This window comes from Hemitrygon akajei, chromosome 3, assembly GCF_048418815.1.
Source record: "Hemitrygon akajei chromosome 3, sHemAka1.3, whole genome shotgun sequence".
NCBI classification, from domain to species: Eukaryota; Metazoa; Chordata; class Chondrichthyes; order Myliobatiformes; family Dasyatidae; genus Hemitrygon; species Hemitrygon akajei.
Window position 1 is genome coordinate 3,032,224 of NC_133126.1, and position 21,451 is coordinate 3,053,674.

At 42.4% G+C, this 21,451-nt stretch overlaps 1 protein-coding gene across 2 annotated transcripts in view; it reads right to left on the reverse strand.

Annotated features, from left to right (window-relative positions):
* The window catches only part of btbd7 (BTB (POZ) domain containing 7), a 95,975-nt gene that overhangs the window by 18,521 nt on the left and 56,003 nt on the right, over positions 1-21,451 (reverse strand). For both annotated transcript variants that reach the window (XM_073039151.1, XM_073039150.1), the window contains 3 exons: positions 17,230-17,438; positions 15,202-15,277; positions 12,886-13,046 (listed from right to left, as the gene is read on the reverse strand). In XM_073039151.1, the coding sequence (XP_072895252.1) occupies positions 12,886-13,046; positions 15,202-15,277; positions 17,230-17,438 (446 nt within the window). The remainder of the gene's footprint in view (positions 1-12,885; positions 13,047-15,201; positions 15,278-17,229; positions 17,439-21,451) is intronic.

Below are 21,451 nucleotides of genomic sequence, written 5' to 3' on the forward strand. Positions count from 1 at the left end.
TATAAAGGTAGCTTGCTGAACAACAGCACTATCCAGACTAACATTCAGATTATAATCTGAATTCTTGTCAACGTAATTTTTGCTGTTATGATCATCTCATCTTCGCTTAGCCGTTCCTTTGCATACCGCTACCATCGCCTCATCTGCGTCAACATCTGATAGACAATCCCAGTTTGTGGTCATTTATTTTAATTTCGCCCCATTAATGATGGACAAATACATATGGCACGATCTCTATGAGCCTGAAGATGGTGAAGCTTTGAATTCTAGTCCAGGTAAGAAACAGAAACTACAGGAAGTGCATCTATACACAAACAATAGACAATAGGTGCAGGAGAAGGCCATTCGGCCCTTTGAGCTAGCACCGCCATTCAATGTGATCATGGCTGATCATCCACAATCAGTACCCCGTTTCCTGCCTTCTCCCCATATCCCTTGACTCCGCTATCTTTAAGAGCTCTATCTAACTCTTTCTTGAAAGCATCCAGAGAACTGGCCTCCATTGTCTTCTGAGACAGTGCATTCCATAGATCCACAACTCTCTGGGTGAAAAAGTATTTCCTGAACTCCGTTCTAAATGGCCTACCCCTTATTCTTAAATTGTGGCCTCTGGTTCTGGATTACCCCAACATCTGGAACATGTTTCCCTGAAGTATGGTTTTATTCTGTTCCTGTCAGATCAGATTGTCTTACATGTTATACTGTATTGTCTACTGAAACCATAAACCAGCAAGATTGCAGGAATACTTCTGTAAAAGACACCTTGAAAAAGCTACTTATGATATTACTCAGTTCCAGAAGAAGAAGCATTTGGAAAGTGTTGCATATTTGAGTCATTTGCCAAGAAAGCTAAAAATGACCTCGATACTGGTTTCATTGCTTCTTATAACATTTCCAAAATAATAGCAAGTGTGGAAAATCTCACACAATTGGTGAAAGATTAATAATGCCTGCTGTATCAGAAGTGATCAACACTATTCTCAAAATGGATACCAGTATTTTAAAATCAAACTCTGTAACTCGTCACATTGACAAAATGAGTGAAGATATTGAGTATTAACTATGCACAAAGGTACAAAAAACTGGATGAATCAATTGTGCAAGACAATGAGGCGTTGCTAATGGCATATATACAGTTGATCAAAATGGGAAAAATTTATGGAGGTCCTGTTTTGTAAAAAATTTAAAACAAATATCAATGGAGAATCAACCTATGACAAGCTCAAAATGTATATTGAGGATCAAAGTACTCTGATTAGGAACACGATTTCTTGTGCAACAGATGGAGCAACATATATGATAGGTCACTATGCTGGTTTAGTGGCATTTATGAAAAAGGAAATAACAAATCTGCTTGCAACATCATCTCGCAGCCAAAAATCTCAGCCAGTGACTTTTTTCCAAACATGACTCTTGTAGTATCTTCAGTCAACAAAATTAAAGGTCATCCATTAAATAGCAGAATATTTCACCAGTTATACCAAGATAATGATGAAGAGTTTGCATTGAAGTGCATTGGCTGTCAAAAGGCCACCGCTCAAAAAGTTTCTTTCATCCTTTTGGCACTGTGGTTGAATTGAGTATTTGCTCAAAGTCGACAAAAGCTTGGGAAACAAGATTGAATTTCTATGTGGAGATGTGGCATACTTAGCTGATCTGTATGACAAAATGAACATTCTAAATATTAAACTGTAGGGTGAAAATTTCAATTTAACCCAGCCATAAACTGCAGTGTCCACTTTTAACAGAAAACTGGAAATATACTGTCTATAAAATTATTCAACCCCTCGGAAGTTTTCATATTTTATTGAATCACTGTGGATTTAATTTGGATTTTTTGACACTGATCAGCAGAAAAAGACTTTTTCATGTTAAAGTGAAAACAGCTGTCTGCAAAGCGAGCTAAATTAATCACAAACATAAAACACAAAGTAATTGATTGCATAAGTATTCACACCCTTCAAGTCAGTATTTAGTAGATGTACCTTTGGCAGCATTTACAGCCTTGAGTCTGTGTGGATAGGTCTCTATTAGCTTTGCACATCTGGACACTGCAATTTTTCCCCATTCTTCTTTACAAAACTGCTCATACTCCATCAGATTGCATAGGGATTGTGAGTGAACAGCTTTTTTCCAGTCCAGCCACAAATTCCAAATTGGATTGAGGTCTGGACTCTGACTTGGCCACTCTAGGACATTAACTTCGCAAACACAAGTTAATCTGCAGATGCTGGAAATTCAAGCCACACACACAATATGCTGGTGGAACACAGCAGGCCAGGCAGCATCTATAGGAAGAAGTGCAGCTGACGTTTTGGGTCGAGACTCTTCGTCAGGACCAATGGAAAAACGAGATAGTAAGATATTTGGAAGTGGGAGGGGGAGGGGGGAGATCCGAAATGATAGGAGAAGACATCAGGAGGAAGGATGAAACTGAGAGCTGGGAAGTTGATAGGCAAAAGGGATACAAGGCTAGAGAAGGGTCCATATTTGCCAATCAACTTCCCAGCTCTTAGCTTCATCCTTCCTCCTGCTGTCTTCTCCTATCATTTCAGATTCCTTGTTGGCCACATCTGCACCAGGTGCACCGAGATGCAGCCCCTCAGAGACCGTGTTAGGGATCTGTAGCTGCAGCTTGACGACCTACTGCTTATTAGGGAAAGTGAAGAGGTGATAGACAGGAGCTACAGGGAGGTAGTCATCCCTAGGCTACAGGGGTCAGAAAGCTGGGTGACTGTCAGGAGAGGGAAGGGAAATGCCTGAATAGTGGAGAGCACCCCTGTGGGTGCTCCCCTCAGCAACAAGTATATCGTTTTGGATGCTGTTGAGGGGGATGACCTGACAGGGGATGGCCACAGTGACCGGGTCTCTGGCACTGAGCCTGGCGCTGTTGTGCAGGAGGGAGAAGAGGAATGCAGTAGTCATAGGGGATTCCAGAGTCAGGGGAACAGACAGGAGATTCTGTCAGCCTGATAGAGATACCCGCATGGTGTGTTGCCTCCCAGGTTCCAGGGTATGGAATGTCTCGGATCGGGTCTAGAATATTCTGAAGGGAAAGGGCAAGCAGCCAGATGTCTTGGTACACGTTGGTACCAATGACGTAGATAGGAAAAGGGAGGAGGTCCTGAAGAGAGATTTCTGGGAGTTAGGAAGGAAGCTCAGAAGCAGGACATCCAGGATAGTAACCTCAGGATTGCTACCTGTGCCACGTGCTAGTGAGGGCAAGAATAGAAGGGTCAGGCTGAGAGACTGGTGCAGGGGGCAGGGCTTCAGATTATTGGGACCTCTTCTGGGGGAAGTATGACCTGTTCAAAAAGGACAGGTTACACCTGAACCTGAAGGGGTCTAATATCCTGGCGGGAAGGTTTAATAGAGCTGTTAGGGAGGGTTTAAACTAATTTGGCAGTGGGTTGGGAACTGGAATGATACAGTGGAGGAGGGGGGAAAAACAGAAATAAATCTAAGATAGTGAGCAGTAAAGATGTCAGAGAGGACAGGCAGGTGATGGGGCAAATTTGCAGCCACTGGGATGAGTTGCAGTGCAATCAATGCAAAAAGTACCAAATACTGGACTTAAGGTGTTATACTTAAATGCACACAGCATAAGGAATAAGGTGGATGATCTTGCTGTACAGCTACAGATTGGCAGGTATGATATTGTGGCCATCACTGAGACGTGGCTAAAGGATGCGTGTCTCTGGGAGCTGAATGTCCAAGGATACATGGTGTATCAAAAGGATATTCAGGTAGGCAGAGGGGGTGGCATGACTTTATTGGTAAGAAATTATATTAAATCATTAGAAAGAGGTGACATAGGATCGGAAGGTGCAGAATCTTTATGGGTTGAGCTAAGAAATTGCAGGGGTAAAAGGACCCTGATGGCAGTTATCTACAGGCCTCCTAACAGCTGCAGTGATGTGGACTACAAATTAAAACAGGAAATAGAAAAGGCTTGCCAGAAGGGCAGTGTTACAATAATTGTGGGGGATTTTAACATGCAAGCGGATTGGGAAAATCAGGTCGGCACTGGATCTCAAGGGAGAGAATTTGTAGAATGTCTATGAGATGGCTTTTTAGAACAGCTTGTTGTTGGGCCCACTAGGGGATCCGCTGTACTGGATTGGGTATTGTGCAATGAACCAGAGGTGATTAGAGAGATTGAGGTGAAGGAACCCTTCGGAGACAGTGATCATAACATGATTGAGTTCACTGTGAAATTTGAGAAATAGAAGCTGAAATCCGATGTGTCGGTATTTCAGTGAAGTAAAGGAAATTACAGTGGCATGAGAGAGGAACTGGCCAAAGTTGACTGAAAAGGGACACTAGCGGGAAGGACGGCAGAGCAGCAGTGGCTGGAGTCTATGCAAGAAGTGAAGAAGGTTCAAGACAGATATATTCCAAAAAGGAAGAAGTAGCTGTGGAGATTGCGAAGGCACGAGCAATGATCTTTCAAAAGTCAATAGATTCTGGCATGGTTCCGGAGGACTGGAAGATTGCAAATGTCACTCCGCTATTTAAGAAGGGGGCAAGGAAGCAAAAAGGAAATTATAGACCTGTTAGCTTGACATCGGTGGTTGGGAAGTTGTTGGAGTCGATTGTCAAGGATGAGGTTACGGAGTATCTGGAGGCATATGACAAGATAGGCAGAACTCAGCATGGTTTCCTTAAAGGAAAATCCTGCCTGACAAATCCAGTGCAATTTTTTGAGGAAATTACAAGTAGGCTAGACAAGGGAGATGCAGTGGATGTTATGTATTTGGATTTTCAGAAGGCCTTTGATAAGGTGCCACACATCAGGCTGCTAAACAAGATAAGAGCCCATGGAATTACAGTAAAGTTACATACGTGGATAGAGTGTTGGTTGATTGGCAGGAAACAGAGAGTGGGAATAAAGGGATCCCATTCTGGTTGGCTGCTGGTTACCAGGGGTGTTCCACAGGGGTCCGTGTTGGGGCCGCTTCTTTTTACGTTGTATATCAATGATTTGGATTATGGAATAGATGGCTTTGTGGCTAAGTTTGCTAATGATAAAGGAACAGAGTCTGCAGAGAGACTTGGATAGATTGGGAGAATGGGCAAAGAAGTGGCAAATGAAATACAATGTTGGAAAGTGTATGGTCATGCACTTTGGTAGAAGAAATAAACGGGCAGACTATTATTTAAATGGGGAGAGAATTCAAAGTTCTGAGATGCAACGGGACTTGGGAGTCCTTGTGCAGGATACCCTTAAGATTAACCTCCAGGTTGAATCGGTGGTGAAGAAGGCGAATGCAATGATGGCATTCATTTCTAGAGGAATAGAGTATAGGAGCAGGGATGTGATGCTGAGGCTCTATAAGGCTCTGGTAAGACCTCACGGAGTACTGTGTGCAGTTTTGGGCTCCTTATTTAAGAAAGGATGTGCTGACGTTGGACAGGATCTAGAGAAGATTCACTAGAATGATTCCAGGAATGACAGGGTTAACATGAGGAACATTTGACCGCTTTTGGACTATACTCCTTGGAGTTTAGAAGAATGAGGGGGGACCTCATAGAAACATTTCTAATGTTGAAAGGCATGGACAGAGTGGATGTGGCAAAGTTGTTTCCCATGGTGGGGGAGTTTACTATGAGAGGGCATGACTTAAGGATTGAAAGGCGCCCATTCAGAACAGAGATGTGAAGCAATTTTTTTTAGCCAGAGGGTGCTGAATCTGTGGAATTTATTGCCACAGGCAGCAGTGGGGGCCAAGTCATTGGGTGTATTTAAGGCAGAGATTGATAGGTATCTGAGTAGCCAGGGCATCAAAGGTTATGGTGAGAAGGCGGTGGAAGTGGGACTAAATGGGAGGATGGATCAGCTCATGATAAAATGGCGGAGCAGACTCAATGGGCCGAATGGCCGATTTCTGCTCCTTTGTCTTCTGGTCTCATCCACTTTGTTCACAACACTCCTTGCATTAAAATAGACACATCTCAAACCTTCGGTCTGAGCACGTCCCTTTTCTATCACCTGCCTATCCTCCCTCTCGCATTGTCTACAGGCTTTCTCTATTTGTGAGCCAAGCTCCTCTTCCCCAGTCTCTTCAGTTCGGTTCCCACCCCCCCAACAATTCTAGTTTAAACTCTCCCCAGAAGCCTTAGCAAACTTCCCCGCCAGGATATCGGTCCCCCTGGGATTCAAGTGCAATCCGTCCTTTTTGTACAGGTCACACCTGCCCCAAAAGAGGTCCCAATGATCGAGAAATCTGAATCCCTGCCTCGCTTCAATCCCTCAGCCACGCATTTGTCCTCCACCTCATTCTATTCCTATTCTCACTGTCGTGTGGCACAGGCAGTAACCCCAAGGTTACTACCTTTGCGGTCCTGCTTCTCGACTTCCTTCCTAACTCCCTCACTTTTTGAGGACAGCCTGCTCAAGGCAAATTTACAGCTGATCTATATTTTTACCATTTCTTGTATCCATCTCCTGACGGGCTTTTCAATAACCTTTTTGCAGTTACTTGGAGTGTTCTTTTGCCTTCATGGTGTAGTTTTTGCCAGGTTAGAAACTTAGAAAACCTACAGCACCATACAGGCCCTTCGGCCCACAATGCTACGCCAAACATGTACTTACTTTAGCAATTACCGAGGCTTACCCATAGCCCTCTATTTTTCTAAGCTCCATATACCTATCCAGGAATCTCTTAAAAGACCCTATCATATCCGCCTCCACCACCATTGCCGGCAGCCCATTCTATGCACACACCACTCTCTGAGTAAAAATAACTTACCCCTGATATCTCCTTTGTTCCTGCTTCCAAGAACCTTAAAACTGTGTCCTATCCATGTTAGCCATTTTAGCCCTGGGAAAAAGCCTCTGACTATCCACAAGAACAAAGCCTCTCGTCATCTTTTACACCTCTATCAGATCACTTCTCATCCTCCGTCGCTCCGCTGAGTTCACTCAACCTATTCTCATAAAGCATGCTCCCCAATCCAGACAACATCCTTGTAAATCTCCTCTGCACCCTTTCTATAGTTTCCATCGATGTGTTTAGTCACATGCTCAAAAAATTCAATCAGGCTCAAAAGGCACAAACTGCCTTTGACAAAGCCATGCTGACAATTCCTAATCATATTATACCTCTCCAAATGTTCATAATTCCTGCCTCTCAGGATCTTCTCCATCAACTTACAACCACTGAAGTAAGACTCACTGGTCGATAATTCCCTAGTCTATCTCTACGAATAAAGGAACAACATCTGCAACCATCCAATACTTCAGATCATTGCCAGAGGCTCAGCTATCTTCTCCCTCACCTCCCACAGTAGCCTGGGGTACATCTCATCCAGTCCCGGAGACTTATCTAACTTGATGCTTTCCAAAAGCTCCAGCACATTCTCTTTCTAAATGTCTGTATGCTCAAGCTTTTCAATCAGCTGTAAGTCATCACTACAATCACCAAGATCACTTTCCATAGTGAATAATGAAACAAAGTATTCATTAAGCATCTCCTCTGGTTCCATATACACTTTTCCACTGTCACACGTGATTGGTCCTATTCTCTCACATCTTATCCTCTTGCTCTTCACATACTTGTAGAAATCCTTGGGGTTTTCTTTAATCCTGCCTGCCAAGGCCTTCTCATGGCCCTTTCTGGCTCTCCCAATTTCATTCTTAAGTTCCTTCCTGCTAGCCTTATATAGGTCTCTATCATTATCTAGTTTTTTTAACCTTTCGTAAGCTTTTCTTTTCTTCTTGACTAGATTTTCAACAGCCTTTGTACACCACGGTTCTGTACCCTACCATGCTTTCCCTGTCTCATTGGAATATACCTATGCAGAATACCACACAACTAACTCCTGAATATTTGCCATATTTCTGCTGTACATTTCCCTAAGAACATCTATTCCTAATTTATGCTTCCAAGTTCCAGCCTGATAGCTTCATAGATCCCCTTACTCCAATTAAGTGCTTTCCTAACTTCTTCCAATGCTACGGTAAAGGAGATGGCATTGTGATCACTATCTCCAAAATGGTCTCCCACTGAGAGACCTGACACTTGACCAGGTTCATTTCCCAATACCAGATCAAGTACAGCCTCTTTTCTTGTAGGCTTATCTACATAGTGTCAGGACACCTTCCTGAACATACCTAACAAACTCCACCCCATCTACCGTAAATTCTGGTGTACAAACCAACCCAGAGTATAAGCCGATCCCCCATTTTCAAAGCTAAAAAAAAGTGACTTTTTCATGTTATCTTTGTATAAGCCAACCTCTTTTGTAGAGGTTTTTGATTTAACCAGGAAAGATCACAAGATTTCACATGCCGGTACTCAGCTTGCCAGATCCGGAACCTGGAAATTTTGTGAACCAGTACCTGCTAAGAAAACAGGCCTACACATTGTAGAGCGTTATATGCCAATTCTTAATAAATAAATCAGGGAGGGAAATTTTGGATTAGGTTTCCAAAGGAAAAGAATCCTCTGAAATGTAACCCCCGTGAAACCATTTAGCACCCATCATAATCTCGTTAAAACATAACATGGGGTGGTGGGATCAGTACGTGTACTCAGTATTGAGTTTGCGACCACCATGCACAAAAGATTAAAACGAATGCGATATGATGCTGGCTTCAAGCTGAAGGTTGTTGATTTTGCTAAAGGAACGAATAATTCTGCAGCTGCTAAGAAGTTTAGTGTAAACGAGAAACAAGTGAGTGGAGGAAGGCAGAGGACACGCTGAGGGAAATGCCAAAGACGAAATGTGCAAACTGCGGGAAAACATGCCAGTGGCCAGAACTGGAAGAAAAAGTTTCAGAGTGGGTGAATCACCAGCGATCGTCAGGATATACTGTTACCAGAGAAATGATTCGAGTTCAAGCGTTGAAATAGGAGGAAAAACACCGTGAGATCAGCAAAAATTTCAAAGCTACGCGAAGTTGGTACACCTGATTTATGAATAGATGTGATCTTGTATTGAGACAAAAAACAAAGATTGCTCAGAAAATTCCCGTGGGGTGTTGTTTATGTTCAAGAACGCTGCTGGATGGACAAAGCAGGTTGCTTGAAGTGGGTTAAAGAAGTGCGGCGTCGACGTCCTGAAGGTTTCAGGAAGGAAAAGTCGCTACTTGTCTGGGACATGTTCAGAGCGCACTTGTCAGGTGAGACGAGCAGCATTGAAAGCTGAAAATACAGACATTGCAGTCATCCTCAGTAGTTTGACATCTATGCTCCAGCCACCAGACGTGAGTTTAAACAAGATGTACAAAAAAGCTGGATGAACTCAGCAGGTCGGGCAGCATCCACTGAAAGAAGCAGTCAACGTTTCGGGTCGAGACCCTTCATCAGGACTGAACAAACATTTAAACATGGTTTAAACAAATCATTCAAAGAATTCATGCGTCGACACTGGAACGCATTTGACTCAATAACAGCCAATAAATACGACCTGTCTTCCATGTATTCGTTTTTCCAAAGTTGGCACTCTGTATAAGCCAACCCCCTAATTTTAGGACCAAAATTTAGGGGCAAATTCTCGGCTTATACACCGGAATTTACGGTAAACCCCTTGCCCTAGGGAGATGCCAATCAATATTTGGGAAATTAAAATCTCCCACTACAACAACCCTGTTATTATTACTCCTTTCCAGAATCTGTTTCCCTATCTGCTCCTCGATGTCCCTGTTACTATTGGGTGGTCTATATGTTACTATTGGGTGGTCTATAAAAAACACCCAATACAGTTATTGACCCGTTCCTGTTCCTAACTTCCACACACAGAGACTCAGTATACAATCCCTCCATAACTTCCTGTTTTTCTGCAGCCGTGACACTATCTCTGATCAACAGTGCCACACCCCACCTCTTTTGCCCCCCTGTCCTGCCCCTGAGCCATCCAAGTCTCTGTAATAGCCACGACATCATAGCTCGAAGTACTGATCCATGCTCCAAGCTCATCCACTTTGCTCATGATGCTTCTTTCATTAAAATAGACATATCTCAAACCATCAGTCTGAGCGCATCCCTTCTCTATCACCTGCCTATCCTCCCTCTCGCACCGATTATAAGCTTCGCCTATTTGTGAGCTAACCACCCCTTCCTCCATCTCTTCAGTTCGATTCCCACCCCACAGCGATTCTAACTTAAACTCTCCTCAGTAGCCTTAGCAAACCTCACTGCCAGGATATTGGTCCCCCTCAGATTCAAGTGCAAACCATCCCTTTTGTACAGGTCACGTCTGCCCCAAAAGAGGTCGCAATGATCCAGAAATCTGAATCCCTGCCCCCTGTTCCAATCCCTCAGCCACACATTTTTCCTTCAGCTCACTATTCCTATACTCACTGTTCCGTAGCACAAGTAGTAATCAACTTTCTTTCTAACTACTGTAACTCCCTGTAGCCTGTCTTCAGGACCTCCTCCCTTTTCCTACCTACGATGTTGGTACCAATCTGTACCACGACCTCTGGCTGTTCACCTTCCCACTTCAGCATATTGTGGAGGTGATCAGGAAACATCCCAGACCCTGACACCTGGGAGGCAAACTACCATCTGCATTTCTTTCCTGTGTCCACAGAATTGCCTGTCTGACCCCGTAACTATAGAGGCACCTATTACTGCTGCCTTCTTCCTTTCCCTACCCTTCTGAGCCACAGGGCCAGACTCTGTACCAGAGGTGCGGCCACTGTTGCTTCCCCCCGTAGGCCGTTCCCTCCCCACCCCCCCCTCCCATGACAGTACTCAAACAGGAGTACTTAATCTTAAAGCGGACAGCCACAGGGATACTCTCTAGAATCTGACTCTTGCCCTTCCCTCTCCTAACTGTTACCCACTTATCCGTCTCCTACCTCAGGAGTGATTACTTGCCTACAGCTCCTCTCTTATCACCTCCACACTTTTTCTCACCAGACGATGCACCTGGGGCAAATGTGGCCGACTGGGAGGCTAGATGTCTCCCGGACTTCCCACATCTGACACTGAGCACAGAACACCCACGTCACAGACAGACTTCCTGTTTCTGTTTTTCACAGGTAACTTACCTCTCTTCGACCCTTCGTTGAGCCAAAGCCCTCCTACTCTGCCTCTCTATACTCCGTCTCCTGTACCTCTGATGCCTGCTGTATAATGCTGCCTCCTTTTAAACTCTTCTCGTTGGTCTAACTTGCTGATGTCCACACGCTTGCACAGCTGTGCCTTGATCAAACCGCGAAAGAAAAAATACTGACTCACCGGCAGTTGGACCTTCCAGATACAGGTGTGTTTTTACTACAATCAAGTAAAACACCTTGACTGCATGGTGATCTCCATTTAACGAATTATGTAACTTATAAAACCATTGGCTGTGCCAGTGATGATTGGGTGTGTCATATTAAAGGGGGTGATTACTTGTGCAATCAATTATTTTGTGTTGCAATTAGATCACTTTGTAGAGATCTGTTATCACTGACACAAAAGTTTTCTTCTGCTGATCAGTATCAAAAAAGTCAAGTTAAATCCACTGTGATTCAACATTGTAAAACAATATAACATGAAAACTTCTGGAGCGGGGGGAAGGTGGTGAATACTTTTTACTGGTACTGTATACAAGCAAAACATTGGGAGAAGAATGTTCTCACAGTTTCCCTGCATGGAAAGTATGACACATGCTTTCACAAACAATAATTTGCAAGAGTACTGCTTATAGTCACTGAAGAAGGATTTTCAGAATCAATTCAAGGATTTGAAGCAATATAGAAATTCTGGATTGGGCAATTAACCCATTTCTTTGCAAGCTGGAGCTTGCAAAAAGAAATTATTGAAATTCAGAATGATAATGAAGCAAAAAATGCTTTTTAAGAATATTAGCTTTTGTGGTATTTGGCTGCAATGTCATACGAAGCTTCCTGGTCTTTGGAGAGGAGCCAAACTGCTCATCGTTGCATTTCCATCCTCCTACCTTGTTGAAAGAAGTTTTACTGCAGTGAACCACATACTCACAGAAACCCCTCGAACACTTTTACATGTGGAGATGCAAGGTTTTCACTGTTACAACTTGAACCAGATATTTCAACTCTTGCTAAAAACCATCAAGCTCAAATATCACTTTGATATTGAAGTTGCTGTATAGTGCACAGGTACTGTGCAAGTTAGGTTTAAAGACAAGTAAAAATTTAAAGCAGAATAATTTTTCTCATGTTAGCATACAGTAGCTATCTTTTTACATTATGGCAGCACCACGAAGTATATTGTGCCAAAGAGGGGTGTTGGCAAGTATGAAGGTTCTTTAGGAGTGAGTTGGCAAATATGAAAGTGTTTTTTTTGAGGGGGGGGGGGGAAGTGTTGGGCTAAAAGAAAAGGTTGGGAAACACTGGTCTAGGACCAGAAACACAACCTCAGGACAGAGGGCCATCAATTTAAAACAGAGATGAATTCCTTTAGCCAGAGGGTAGTGAATCTGTGAATTCATTGTCACAGATGGTTGTGGAGATCAAGTCATCGGGCATATTTAAAGCAGAAGCTGATAGGTTTTTGATTAGTTTGGTTATCAAAGTTTATGGGGAGAAGGAAAGATAATGGGATTGAGAGACGTAATAAATTGGCCACGATGGAATGGCGGAGCAGACTTGATGGGTTGAATGGCCTAATTCTATGTCCTATGGTTCATAACATCCACATCATATGCATGGAAAATCTGTGCAGTCTTCAGTGTGCAGGACTAATGGAGTTGTTCTATACTGTACCAACACACATTAATGATCTCATTGTTGGTGATCTGCCAGGTATACCGGTGGTTGTGAGTCTGGTGTTGAGTGACAGAGAGCACTGATTGCTTTTCAGCATCTCAGTAACCACCCCCCCCCCCCCCCCCCCATTCTGCTCCGATATCATATGTTCTTATGGTGTTAAACATGAGCAAAATTAAGACAAAATGAAATCAACCTACAGCATCATTAAGAACCTCACTGTTAGTGGGAAGGATGTGATCTATGCGGATATGAGGCAGAACTGGAGACAAAATCTCTTTTAGTTCTTCTATGTCCAGATCACGTCGTTTCACACCTCTTTTGTTGACACTGTGTGCAGTTCCACTCAGCAGGTTCGGCTCTGAAACAAAACACAAATAGAAAATCATGCAACATTATGCTCTCGGATGAGCAGAGTGAGAAAGCCTTACATTTACACAACTGTTTCTTTTATATCATGTCTCCAGATACATTCCAGAGGTATCGTCAGGTACCGAGTCACTCAAGAAAGCTTTAAGACAAGAGGCACATAGCCCTTTCAAAGAGATTGGTTTTTAAGATTCAAGATTGTTTAATGTCATTTCCAGTACACAAGTGTAAAGGAGAACAAAATAATTGTTACCCCAGATCTGATGCAACACAAAAAGACAGTAAGATATAGAACACAATAACAAAAAACACAATAAATATAACTACATAAGATAGCTTACATACTTAGATTGATTGTATGTCCATAAAGTGATGCTTGGGAGAGGAGTGTCTGTACAGAAGCGGACTGACACGAAATGATACAGTAATGATGGAAGGGTGGGTTAATGGGTGGAGGTGCTGATCAGCCTTACTGCTCGGGGAAAGGAACTACTTTTGCATCTGGTGGTCCTGGTGTGTATGCTACATAGCCCCCTCCCTGTTGGCAGTGGGACTAACAGTTAATGAGCAGGATGGGTGGGGTGCTTCCTGATGTTATTGCACTTTTACTGGTACCTTTCTGTATACATGCCTTTGATGGTGAGTAGGCTGGTGCCAATGATGTGTTGGGCAGTGTTAATTACCTGTTTGTAGAGTCCTCATTGGTGGAGTGACTTAACAGAAAAACAAGGCAATTGTCATGCTGACGGACCAAGATAGATACATGAACATCAATTTCTCGAACTTCTAGTAATGGTCACCTCCATTTCCCATCCCCTTTCCCTCTCTCACCTTATCCCTTTGCATGTCCATTGCCTCCCTCTGGTGTTCCTCCCCCTCATTTCTTTCTTCCATGGTCTTCTGTCCTCTCTTATCAGACAGCCCTTCTCCAATCCTGTATCGCCTTCACCAGTCAACTTCCCAGCTCTTTACTTCACCCCTCCCCCTCCCGGTTTCACCTATCACCCTGTTTCTCCCTCCCCTCCCCCAACCTTTTAACCCTACTCATCTTTTTCTCTCCAGTCCTGCCAAAGGGTCTCAGCCTGAAATGCTGACTGTACTCTTTTCCATAGATGCTGCCTGGCCTGCTGAAGTTCCTCCAGCATTTTGTGTGTTATCTTGGCCTGAAACACTGACTGTACTCTTTTCCAGATACTGCCTGGCCTACTGAGTTCCTCCAGCATTGTGTGTGTGTTGCTAGGCTCACCATCGTTATTCTTGTTTCTGTTCTTTATTCTTAGCCACTGGACCTCAACTTCTTCCTGTTTCCAATCCTCTTTGTTCTATTAACACTTAATAAACAATTGTGAAGCAACAAGTTTTGTGCCTCTTGATTTCCAAAAGAAGTTTGGATCAAAAGCATTAGAATCTAACATAAAAGCATTAGAATCTAACAACTGTCATTCAGTAAGTTTACAGTTGACCTTGTACCACACTCACCTTTCCGCACTAACATCACAGCCTTACTACAAGTAAAACAGCCTGCTCCGTCACTGGTCCGTGAGCATACTGATTTAGAAAATCATCTTCCAAATGCTCATACTCTGCACTACTGCTAGTTGTGTGCTCAATAAGTTCAATGTGGTAGCTTCAATCCAAATTATACAAATTACAACTGCGCTGATTAAAAATAAACTCCAGAAAAAATTCTTACAGGATTTGTCAGGCCTGTATAAGTGCATCAAGGATGTGAGATTCATGTCAGGAAAATTTTTTGTATAAATACTATCTCAAAACAATGGCTGCATGTTGGTAGAGATGAAAATTTACATCAAAAGGTATTGTAGGATGTTGTGAATAAAACATGCAAGATTTGTTTTATGCGCTTAACAAACGCTGTAGCTATTTATTTACATTACAAACTAAAAGCATTATGTCAGACACCACCTCTTAAAACTGAACACAACAACTCAATGGTGGTGCTTGTGAATTATGTAGAACAGTTTCTATTACGAAATGTGTCATCTGTCAACCATTACCCTACAGTATGAAATAAAGCAGCAACATTCATTTTCAATTCGATTACTTCAGGAGGTCTGTTATAACCTGTATTGAACCAGAGACCACAATTTAAAAAGTAATGTAAAATTTAACTAGGAATTCCTCACCTCTCTCTGCCATCTGTTTAATGAGCTGATGTTCTCCCCACTTGTTCATGTATTTCAGGATATCTTGCTCACTAGCCTTAAATAAATAAATTGTTAATTTATTTAGCAAAGGGTAAAAAAAATGAAAATTGAATTTATTTTGTTTTGAAGATTTAAACTATATCAACTATTGTTTAAGTTATACCCTTTCCTTCTCATCTAAAGCATGCATTAACAAAAAATCAATTAATATTACCATTTCCTTCATCCCAATTACCTTGTTCAGAATCTCAGTCCTGGATTTCTGCTTGCTTATGCTACAACTGGATGCATAATCAGACAATAAGTTTACTTTGGACAATTATTTATATAATGGTCTGTTTCTATGGATTATGAAGCACAAATATCAAACAATTTGTGCACAAACAGCATAAAAAAGAATGGTATTTACACTGACCACACACATTCAATGTGCTTAAGTTCTACTTTCTCCTCCAAAGATGGACTTAATTTTTTAAAAAATAAGATAGGAAATGGGATAATAAATAAGATAGTTATATTTGTCAGCTGTCCACAAAACGCCAGCACCATCTTGGCAAGAAAATGAATCTCTGGATGGAATATGGTGATATATATGTAATTTGATAATAAATTCACATTGAACTTTGAGCTATATATTATATTTCAACTCTTGAGCCAAAAATTTGTCAGAGAATGCAATGACAAACTATCAGAATTAATTCTTAAACACAAGAAATTCTGCAGATGCTGGAAACCCAGAGCAACACACACAAAACGCTGGATGAACTCAGCAGGTCAGGCAGCATCTGAAATGAATAAACACTCAATGTTTTGGGCTGAGACCCTACATCAATTAATTGAAAAAAATAATTATTTCTCTGCCGTGTTCCAATCTAGAATGCTTCCCCACTGAAAAGTATCTGCTTATGATTTTACAGTCTAGATGAATCCTTCTATAAAGAGCTATTCCAAACAAGTTTGTGTTAATCTCATGAAACTGCACATATATTAAAAAAATTAGAAATCTAATGTTTGATATTGAAATTTTCAGGAAGCATACTCAAATTTCTTTGAGCACAAGAGATGCTACAGATGTCCTAATGAAGGTCTCAGCCCAAAACATTGACTGTTTATTCATTTCAATAGACACTATCTGACCTGCTGAGTTTCTCCAGCATTTTGTGTGCAAGTTGCTCAAATTTCTTTGAAATAATTCACCATTTAAGAGACTTAAACAATTTTTCACTTAAAATATTACAACTGCTTTGAATGTCACCTGTACTTGAAGACATCTTCCTTTTGTTAAATAAGTGGGACAAAGAAGCAGAGGTATTCCTGAAAATATCATAACTATTTTATTAGCACGGTTGCTCAAGAATAGGTGCATCAATTCTAGCAGGCAAAATTCAGCTCCACATTTGACAGAGACATGGGATCTGACTATTTAATTCTTAGATTAAACTGTTCAATTGTAATTTTCTTTGCCGTTTAACAATTAATCATCTGCTTGTATCTTATGCAAGTTTAATCTGCCTCTAGTGGCTATCATTCTGGAAAGCTCTGGAAACTTCTTTCTGCATTAAGATAATAAGTGCTTTCTCACTGGTTAACTTGGTACTGCAGTATTTGAAATGAGTATTTTCTAATTGGTTGTCCCTCATCTACAGATGTGAATGGAAGTTTTCTTATCACGGCAGTATAAAATTCACTGTTTTATGCTAGGAGCCATCTGTCTGTTTCAATTTCTCTTTGTTCTATCAACTCTTAATAAAACAAACATGAAGCAACAGGTTATGTGCCTCTTTCCTGGCTGCTAAAAGAACCTTGGATCAAAACATCAAGCACTAAGTTTTCTATTTTCTATACCACCATTTTTATACCCAAAGTTGTAAACTTATTTTCAGATTTCATGAATTTGTTACAAATTTTCTACTCCATTAGCTCTGTACAACATTGCAGAATCAGGACTCCACTGAAAGACCAGATTATCTTAGCTTGTGTCAAAATACAGTAAATGAAAACCAATACCTGCAGATAGTCCGACTGAAGTACGACAGACAAGTAGTCCATGCTGAGCTCAAAGAACACATCAGAGATCATGACTGAAGTGAATTCCTCACATAGGAAATTAATTGCCTGTCGGTAAACCCATTTAGAGCCGTAAGGCTGCGAACTCCAGCTCAGAATGGAAATCAGCGTGTCAAGGGAGATGCTCTCCGCCACAATATCTTCACATCCTGCAAATATTTATGTTTTCATATGTATTTAGAGCTACACAGACTACCAGACTCAAAAACAGTTACTTTCCCTAAGTAGTAACCTCCACCCATTAGCCCATCCCTCCACACCCCCAACCACCACTACTCTATCACTTCCTGTTGTCACTCCTGCGCCCAGCGTCACTTTATGGGCATACAATTAATCTGTGTACAGTACAGTGCAAAGGTCTTGGACACATATATAGCTAGAGTGCCTAAGGCTTTTGCACAGCATTGTAGAAATTGCACTGTGTATTGCACTGTACTGCTGCAGACAAAAGAATTCATGATGTATGTGAGTGATGATAAACCTGATTCTGACATGGGTCTCTGTTGTGGACTGAGAGTGGGAAGGGAGCAGGAATCAGGATGAGATTTAATATCACTGGCAAATGTCATGACATTTGTTAACTCAGTGGCAATAGTACAATGCAGTACATGATAAATAAACTGCAGTCAGTATATACAGTATATATATATATATATATATATATATATATATATATATATATATATATATATATATTAAACAGTTAAATTAAGAACAGTAGTGCAAAAACAGAAAAAAATAAAGGTCGTGTCTATGGGTTCAATGTCCATCTTGGAATTGGACGGCAGAGGGGAACAAGTTGCACCTGAATTGCTGAGTGTGTGCCTTCATGCTCCTGTATCTCCTACCTGATAGTAACAGTGAGAAGAGGGCATGTCCTGGGTGATGGACGTCGCCTTTCTGAGGCACTGCTCCGTGAAGATGTCTTGGATACTATGGAGGTGAGTACCCAGGATGGAGCCGACTAATTTTACAACTCTCTGTAGCTTCTTTCGATCCTGTACAGCAACAGCACCCCCCTCCCAAAATCACAGATGGTGATGGAGCCAGAGAGGATGCTCTACAGGGTGCACCTGTAGAAGTTTGAGCGTTTTAGGTGACAAACTAAATCTCCTCAAACTCCTGATGAAATATAGCCATAGAACATAGAATAGTACAGCACATTACAGGCCCTTTGGCCCACAGTATTGTGCCGACCCTCAAACCCTGCCTCCCATATAACCCCCCCACCTTAAATTCCTCCATATACCTGTCTAGTAGTCTCTTAAACTTCACTAGTGTATCTGCCTCCACCACTGACTCAGGCAGTGCATTCCACACACTAACCACTCTCTGAGTAAAAAACCTTCCTTCAATATCCCCCTTGAACTTTCCTCCCCTTACCTTAAAGCCATGTCCTCTTGTACTGAGCAGTGGTGCCCTGGGGAAGAGGCGCTGGCTGTCCACTCTGTCTATCCCTCTTAATATCTTGTACGCCTCTATCATGTCTCCTTTCATCCTCCTCCTCTCCAAAGAGTAAAGCCCTAGCTCCCTTAATCTCTGATCATAATCCATACTCTCTAAACCAGGCAGCATCCTGGTAAATCTCCTCTGTACCCTTTCCAATGCTTCCACATCCTTCCTATACTGAGGCAACCAGAACTGGACACAGTACTCCAAGTGTGGCCTAACTAGAGTTTTATAGAGCTGCATCATTACATCGCGTCTCTTAAACTCTATCCCTCGACTTATGAAAGCTAACACCCCATAAGCTTTCTTAACTACCCTATCTACCTGTGAGGCAACTTTCAGGGATCTGTGGACATGTACCTCTGCTCCTCCACACTACCATGTATCCTGCCATTTACTCTGTACTCTGCCTTGGAGTTTGTCCTTCCAAAATGTACCACCTCACACTTCTCCGGGTTGAACTCCATCTGCCACTTCTCAGCCCACTTCTGCATCCTATCAATGTCTCTCTGCAATCTTAGACAATCCTCTACACTATCTACAACACCACCAACCTTTGTGTCGTCTGCAAACTTGCCAACCCACCCTTCTACCCCCACATCCAGGCTGTTAATAAAAATCACAAAAAGTAGAGGTCCCAGAACAGATCCTTGTGGGACACCACTAGTCACAACCCTCCAATCTGAATGTACTCCCTCCACCACGACCCTCTGCCTTCTGCAGGCAAGCCAATTCTGAATCCACCTAGCCAAACTTCCCTGGATCCCATGCCTTCTGATTTTCTGAATAAGCCTACCGGTGGAACCTTGTCAAATGCCTGACTAAAATCCTTGTAGATCACATCCACTGCACTACCCTCATCTATATGCCTGGTCACCTCCTCAAAGAACTCTATCAGGCTTGTTAGGCACGATCTGCCTTTCACAAAGCCATGCTGACTGTCCCTGATCAGACCATGATTCTCTAAATGCCCATAGATCCTATCTCTAAGAATCTTTTCAAACAGCTTTCCCACCACCGACGTAAGGCTCACTGGTCTGTAATTACCTGGACTATCCCTACTACCTTTTTTGAACAAGGGGACAACATTCGCCTCCCTCCAATCCTCCGGCACCATTCCCATGGACAACGAGGACATGAAGATCCTAGCCAGAGATTCAGCAATCTCTTCCCTTACCTCGTGGAGCATCCTGGGGAATATTCCATCAGGCCCCGGGGACTTATCTGCCCTAATGTATTTTAACAACTCCAACACCTCCTCTCCCTTAATACCAACATGCTCCAGAACATCAACCTCACTCATATTGTCCTCACCGTCATCAAGTTCCCTCTCAGTGGTGAATATGAAGAGAAGTATTCATTGAGGACCTCACTCACTTCCACAGCCTCCAGGCACATCTTCCCACTTTTATCTCTAACCGGTCCTACCTTCACTCCTGTCATCCTTTTGTTCTTCACATAATTGAAGAATGCCTTGGGGTTTTCCTTTACCCTACTCGCCAAGGCCTTCTCATGCCCCCTTCTTACTCTTCTCAGCCCCTTCTTAAGCTCCTTTCTTGCTACCCTATATTCCTTAATAGACCCATCTGATCCTTGCTTCCTAAACCTCATGTACGCTGCCTTATTCCACCTGACTAGATTTTCCACTTCACTTGTCACCCATGGTTCCTTCAACCTACCACTCTTTATCTTCCACACCGGGACAAATTTATCCCTAACATCCTGCAAGAGATCCTTAAACATCGACCACATGTCCATAGTACATTTCCCTGAAAAAACATCATCCCAATTCACACCCGCAAGTTCTAGCCTTATAGCCTCATAACTGCCCTTCCCCAATTAAAAATGTTCCTGTCCTCTCTGATTCTATCTTTTTCCATGATAATGCTAAAGGTCAGGGAGCGGTGATCACTGTCCCCCAGATGCTCACCCACTGACAGATCTGTGACCTGACCCGCTTCGTTACCTAATACTAGATCTAGTATGGTATTCCCCCTAGTCGGTCTGTCAACATACTGTGACAAGAATCCATCCTGGACACACTTAACAAACTCTGCCCCATCTAAACCCTTGGAACTAATCAAGTGCCAATCAATATTAGGGAAGTTAAAGTCACCCATGATAACAACCCTGTTATTTTTGCACCTTTCCAAAATCTGCCTCCGAATCTGCTCCTCGGTATCTCTGCTGCTACCAGGGGGCCTATAGAATACCCCCAGTAGAGTAACTGCTCCCTTCCTGTTCCTGACTTCCACCCATACTTGCCTTTGAATCGGTGACTGGACCGTATTCAGAGGTTCATCTTCGAGTCTGAATGAGTATGCCGCAGTTGTTACCAACTTCTTTGAAACGTGTGTAATAAGCGTGTGCCTACAAAGATTTGCTACAGATTCCCAAAACAAAAAGCTCTGTCTCTGTTACTTGCCATTGTCTTGCCTACTTTATAACTGCATCGATGTGTTGGGACGATGGCTATATTTCATCAGGAGTTTGAGGAGATTGGCCACTGCTCACTCTCTCCACTTCTGATCTCTCTATGAGGATTGGTATATGTTCCTTTGTCTTACCCTTCCTGAACTCTACAATCAGCTCTTTCTTCTTACTGACATTGAGTGTAAGGCTGTTCCTATGACCCCCCCCCCAGTTAGCTGGTATATCTTGCTCCTGTACACCCTCTCATCTCCATCTGAGATTCTACCAACAATGGTTGTAT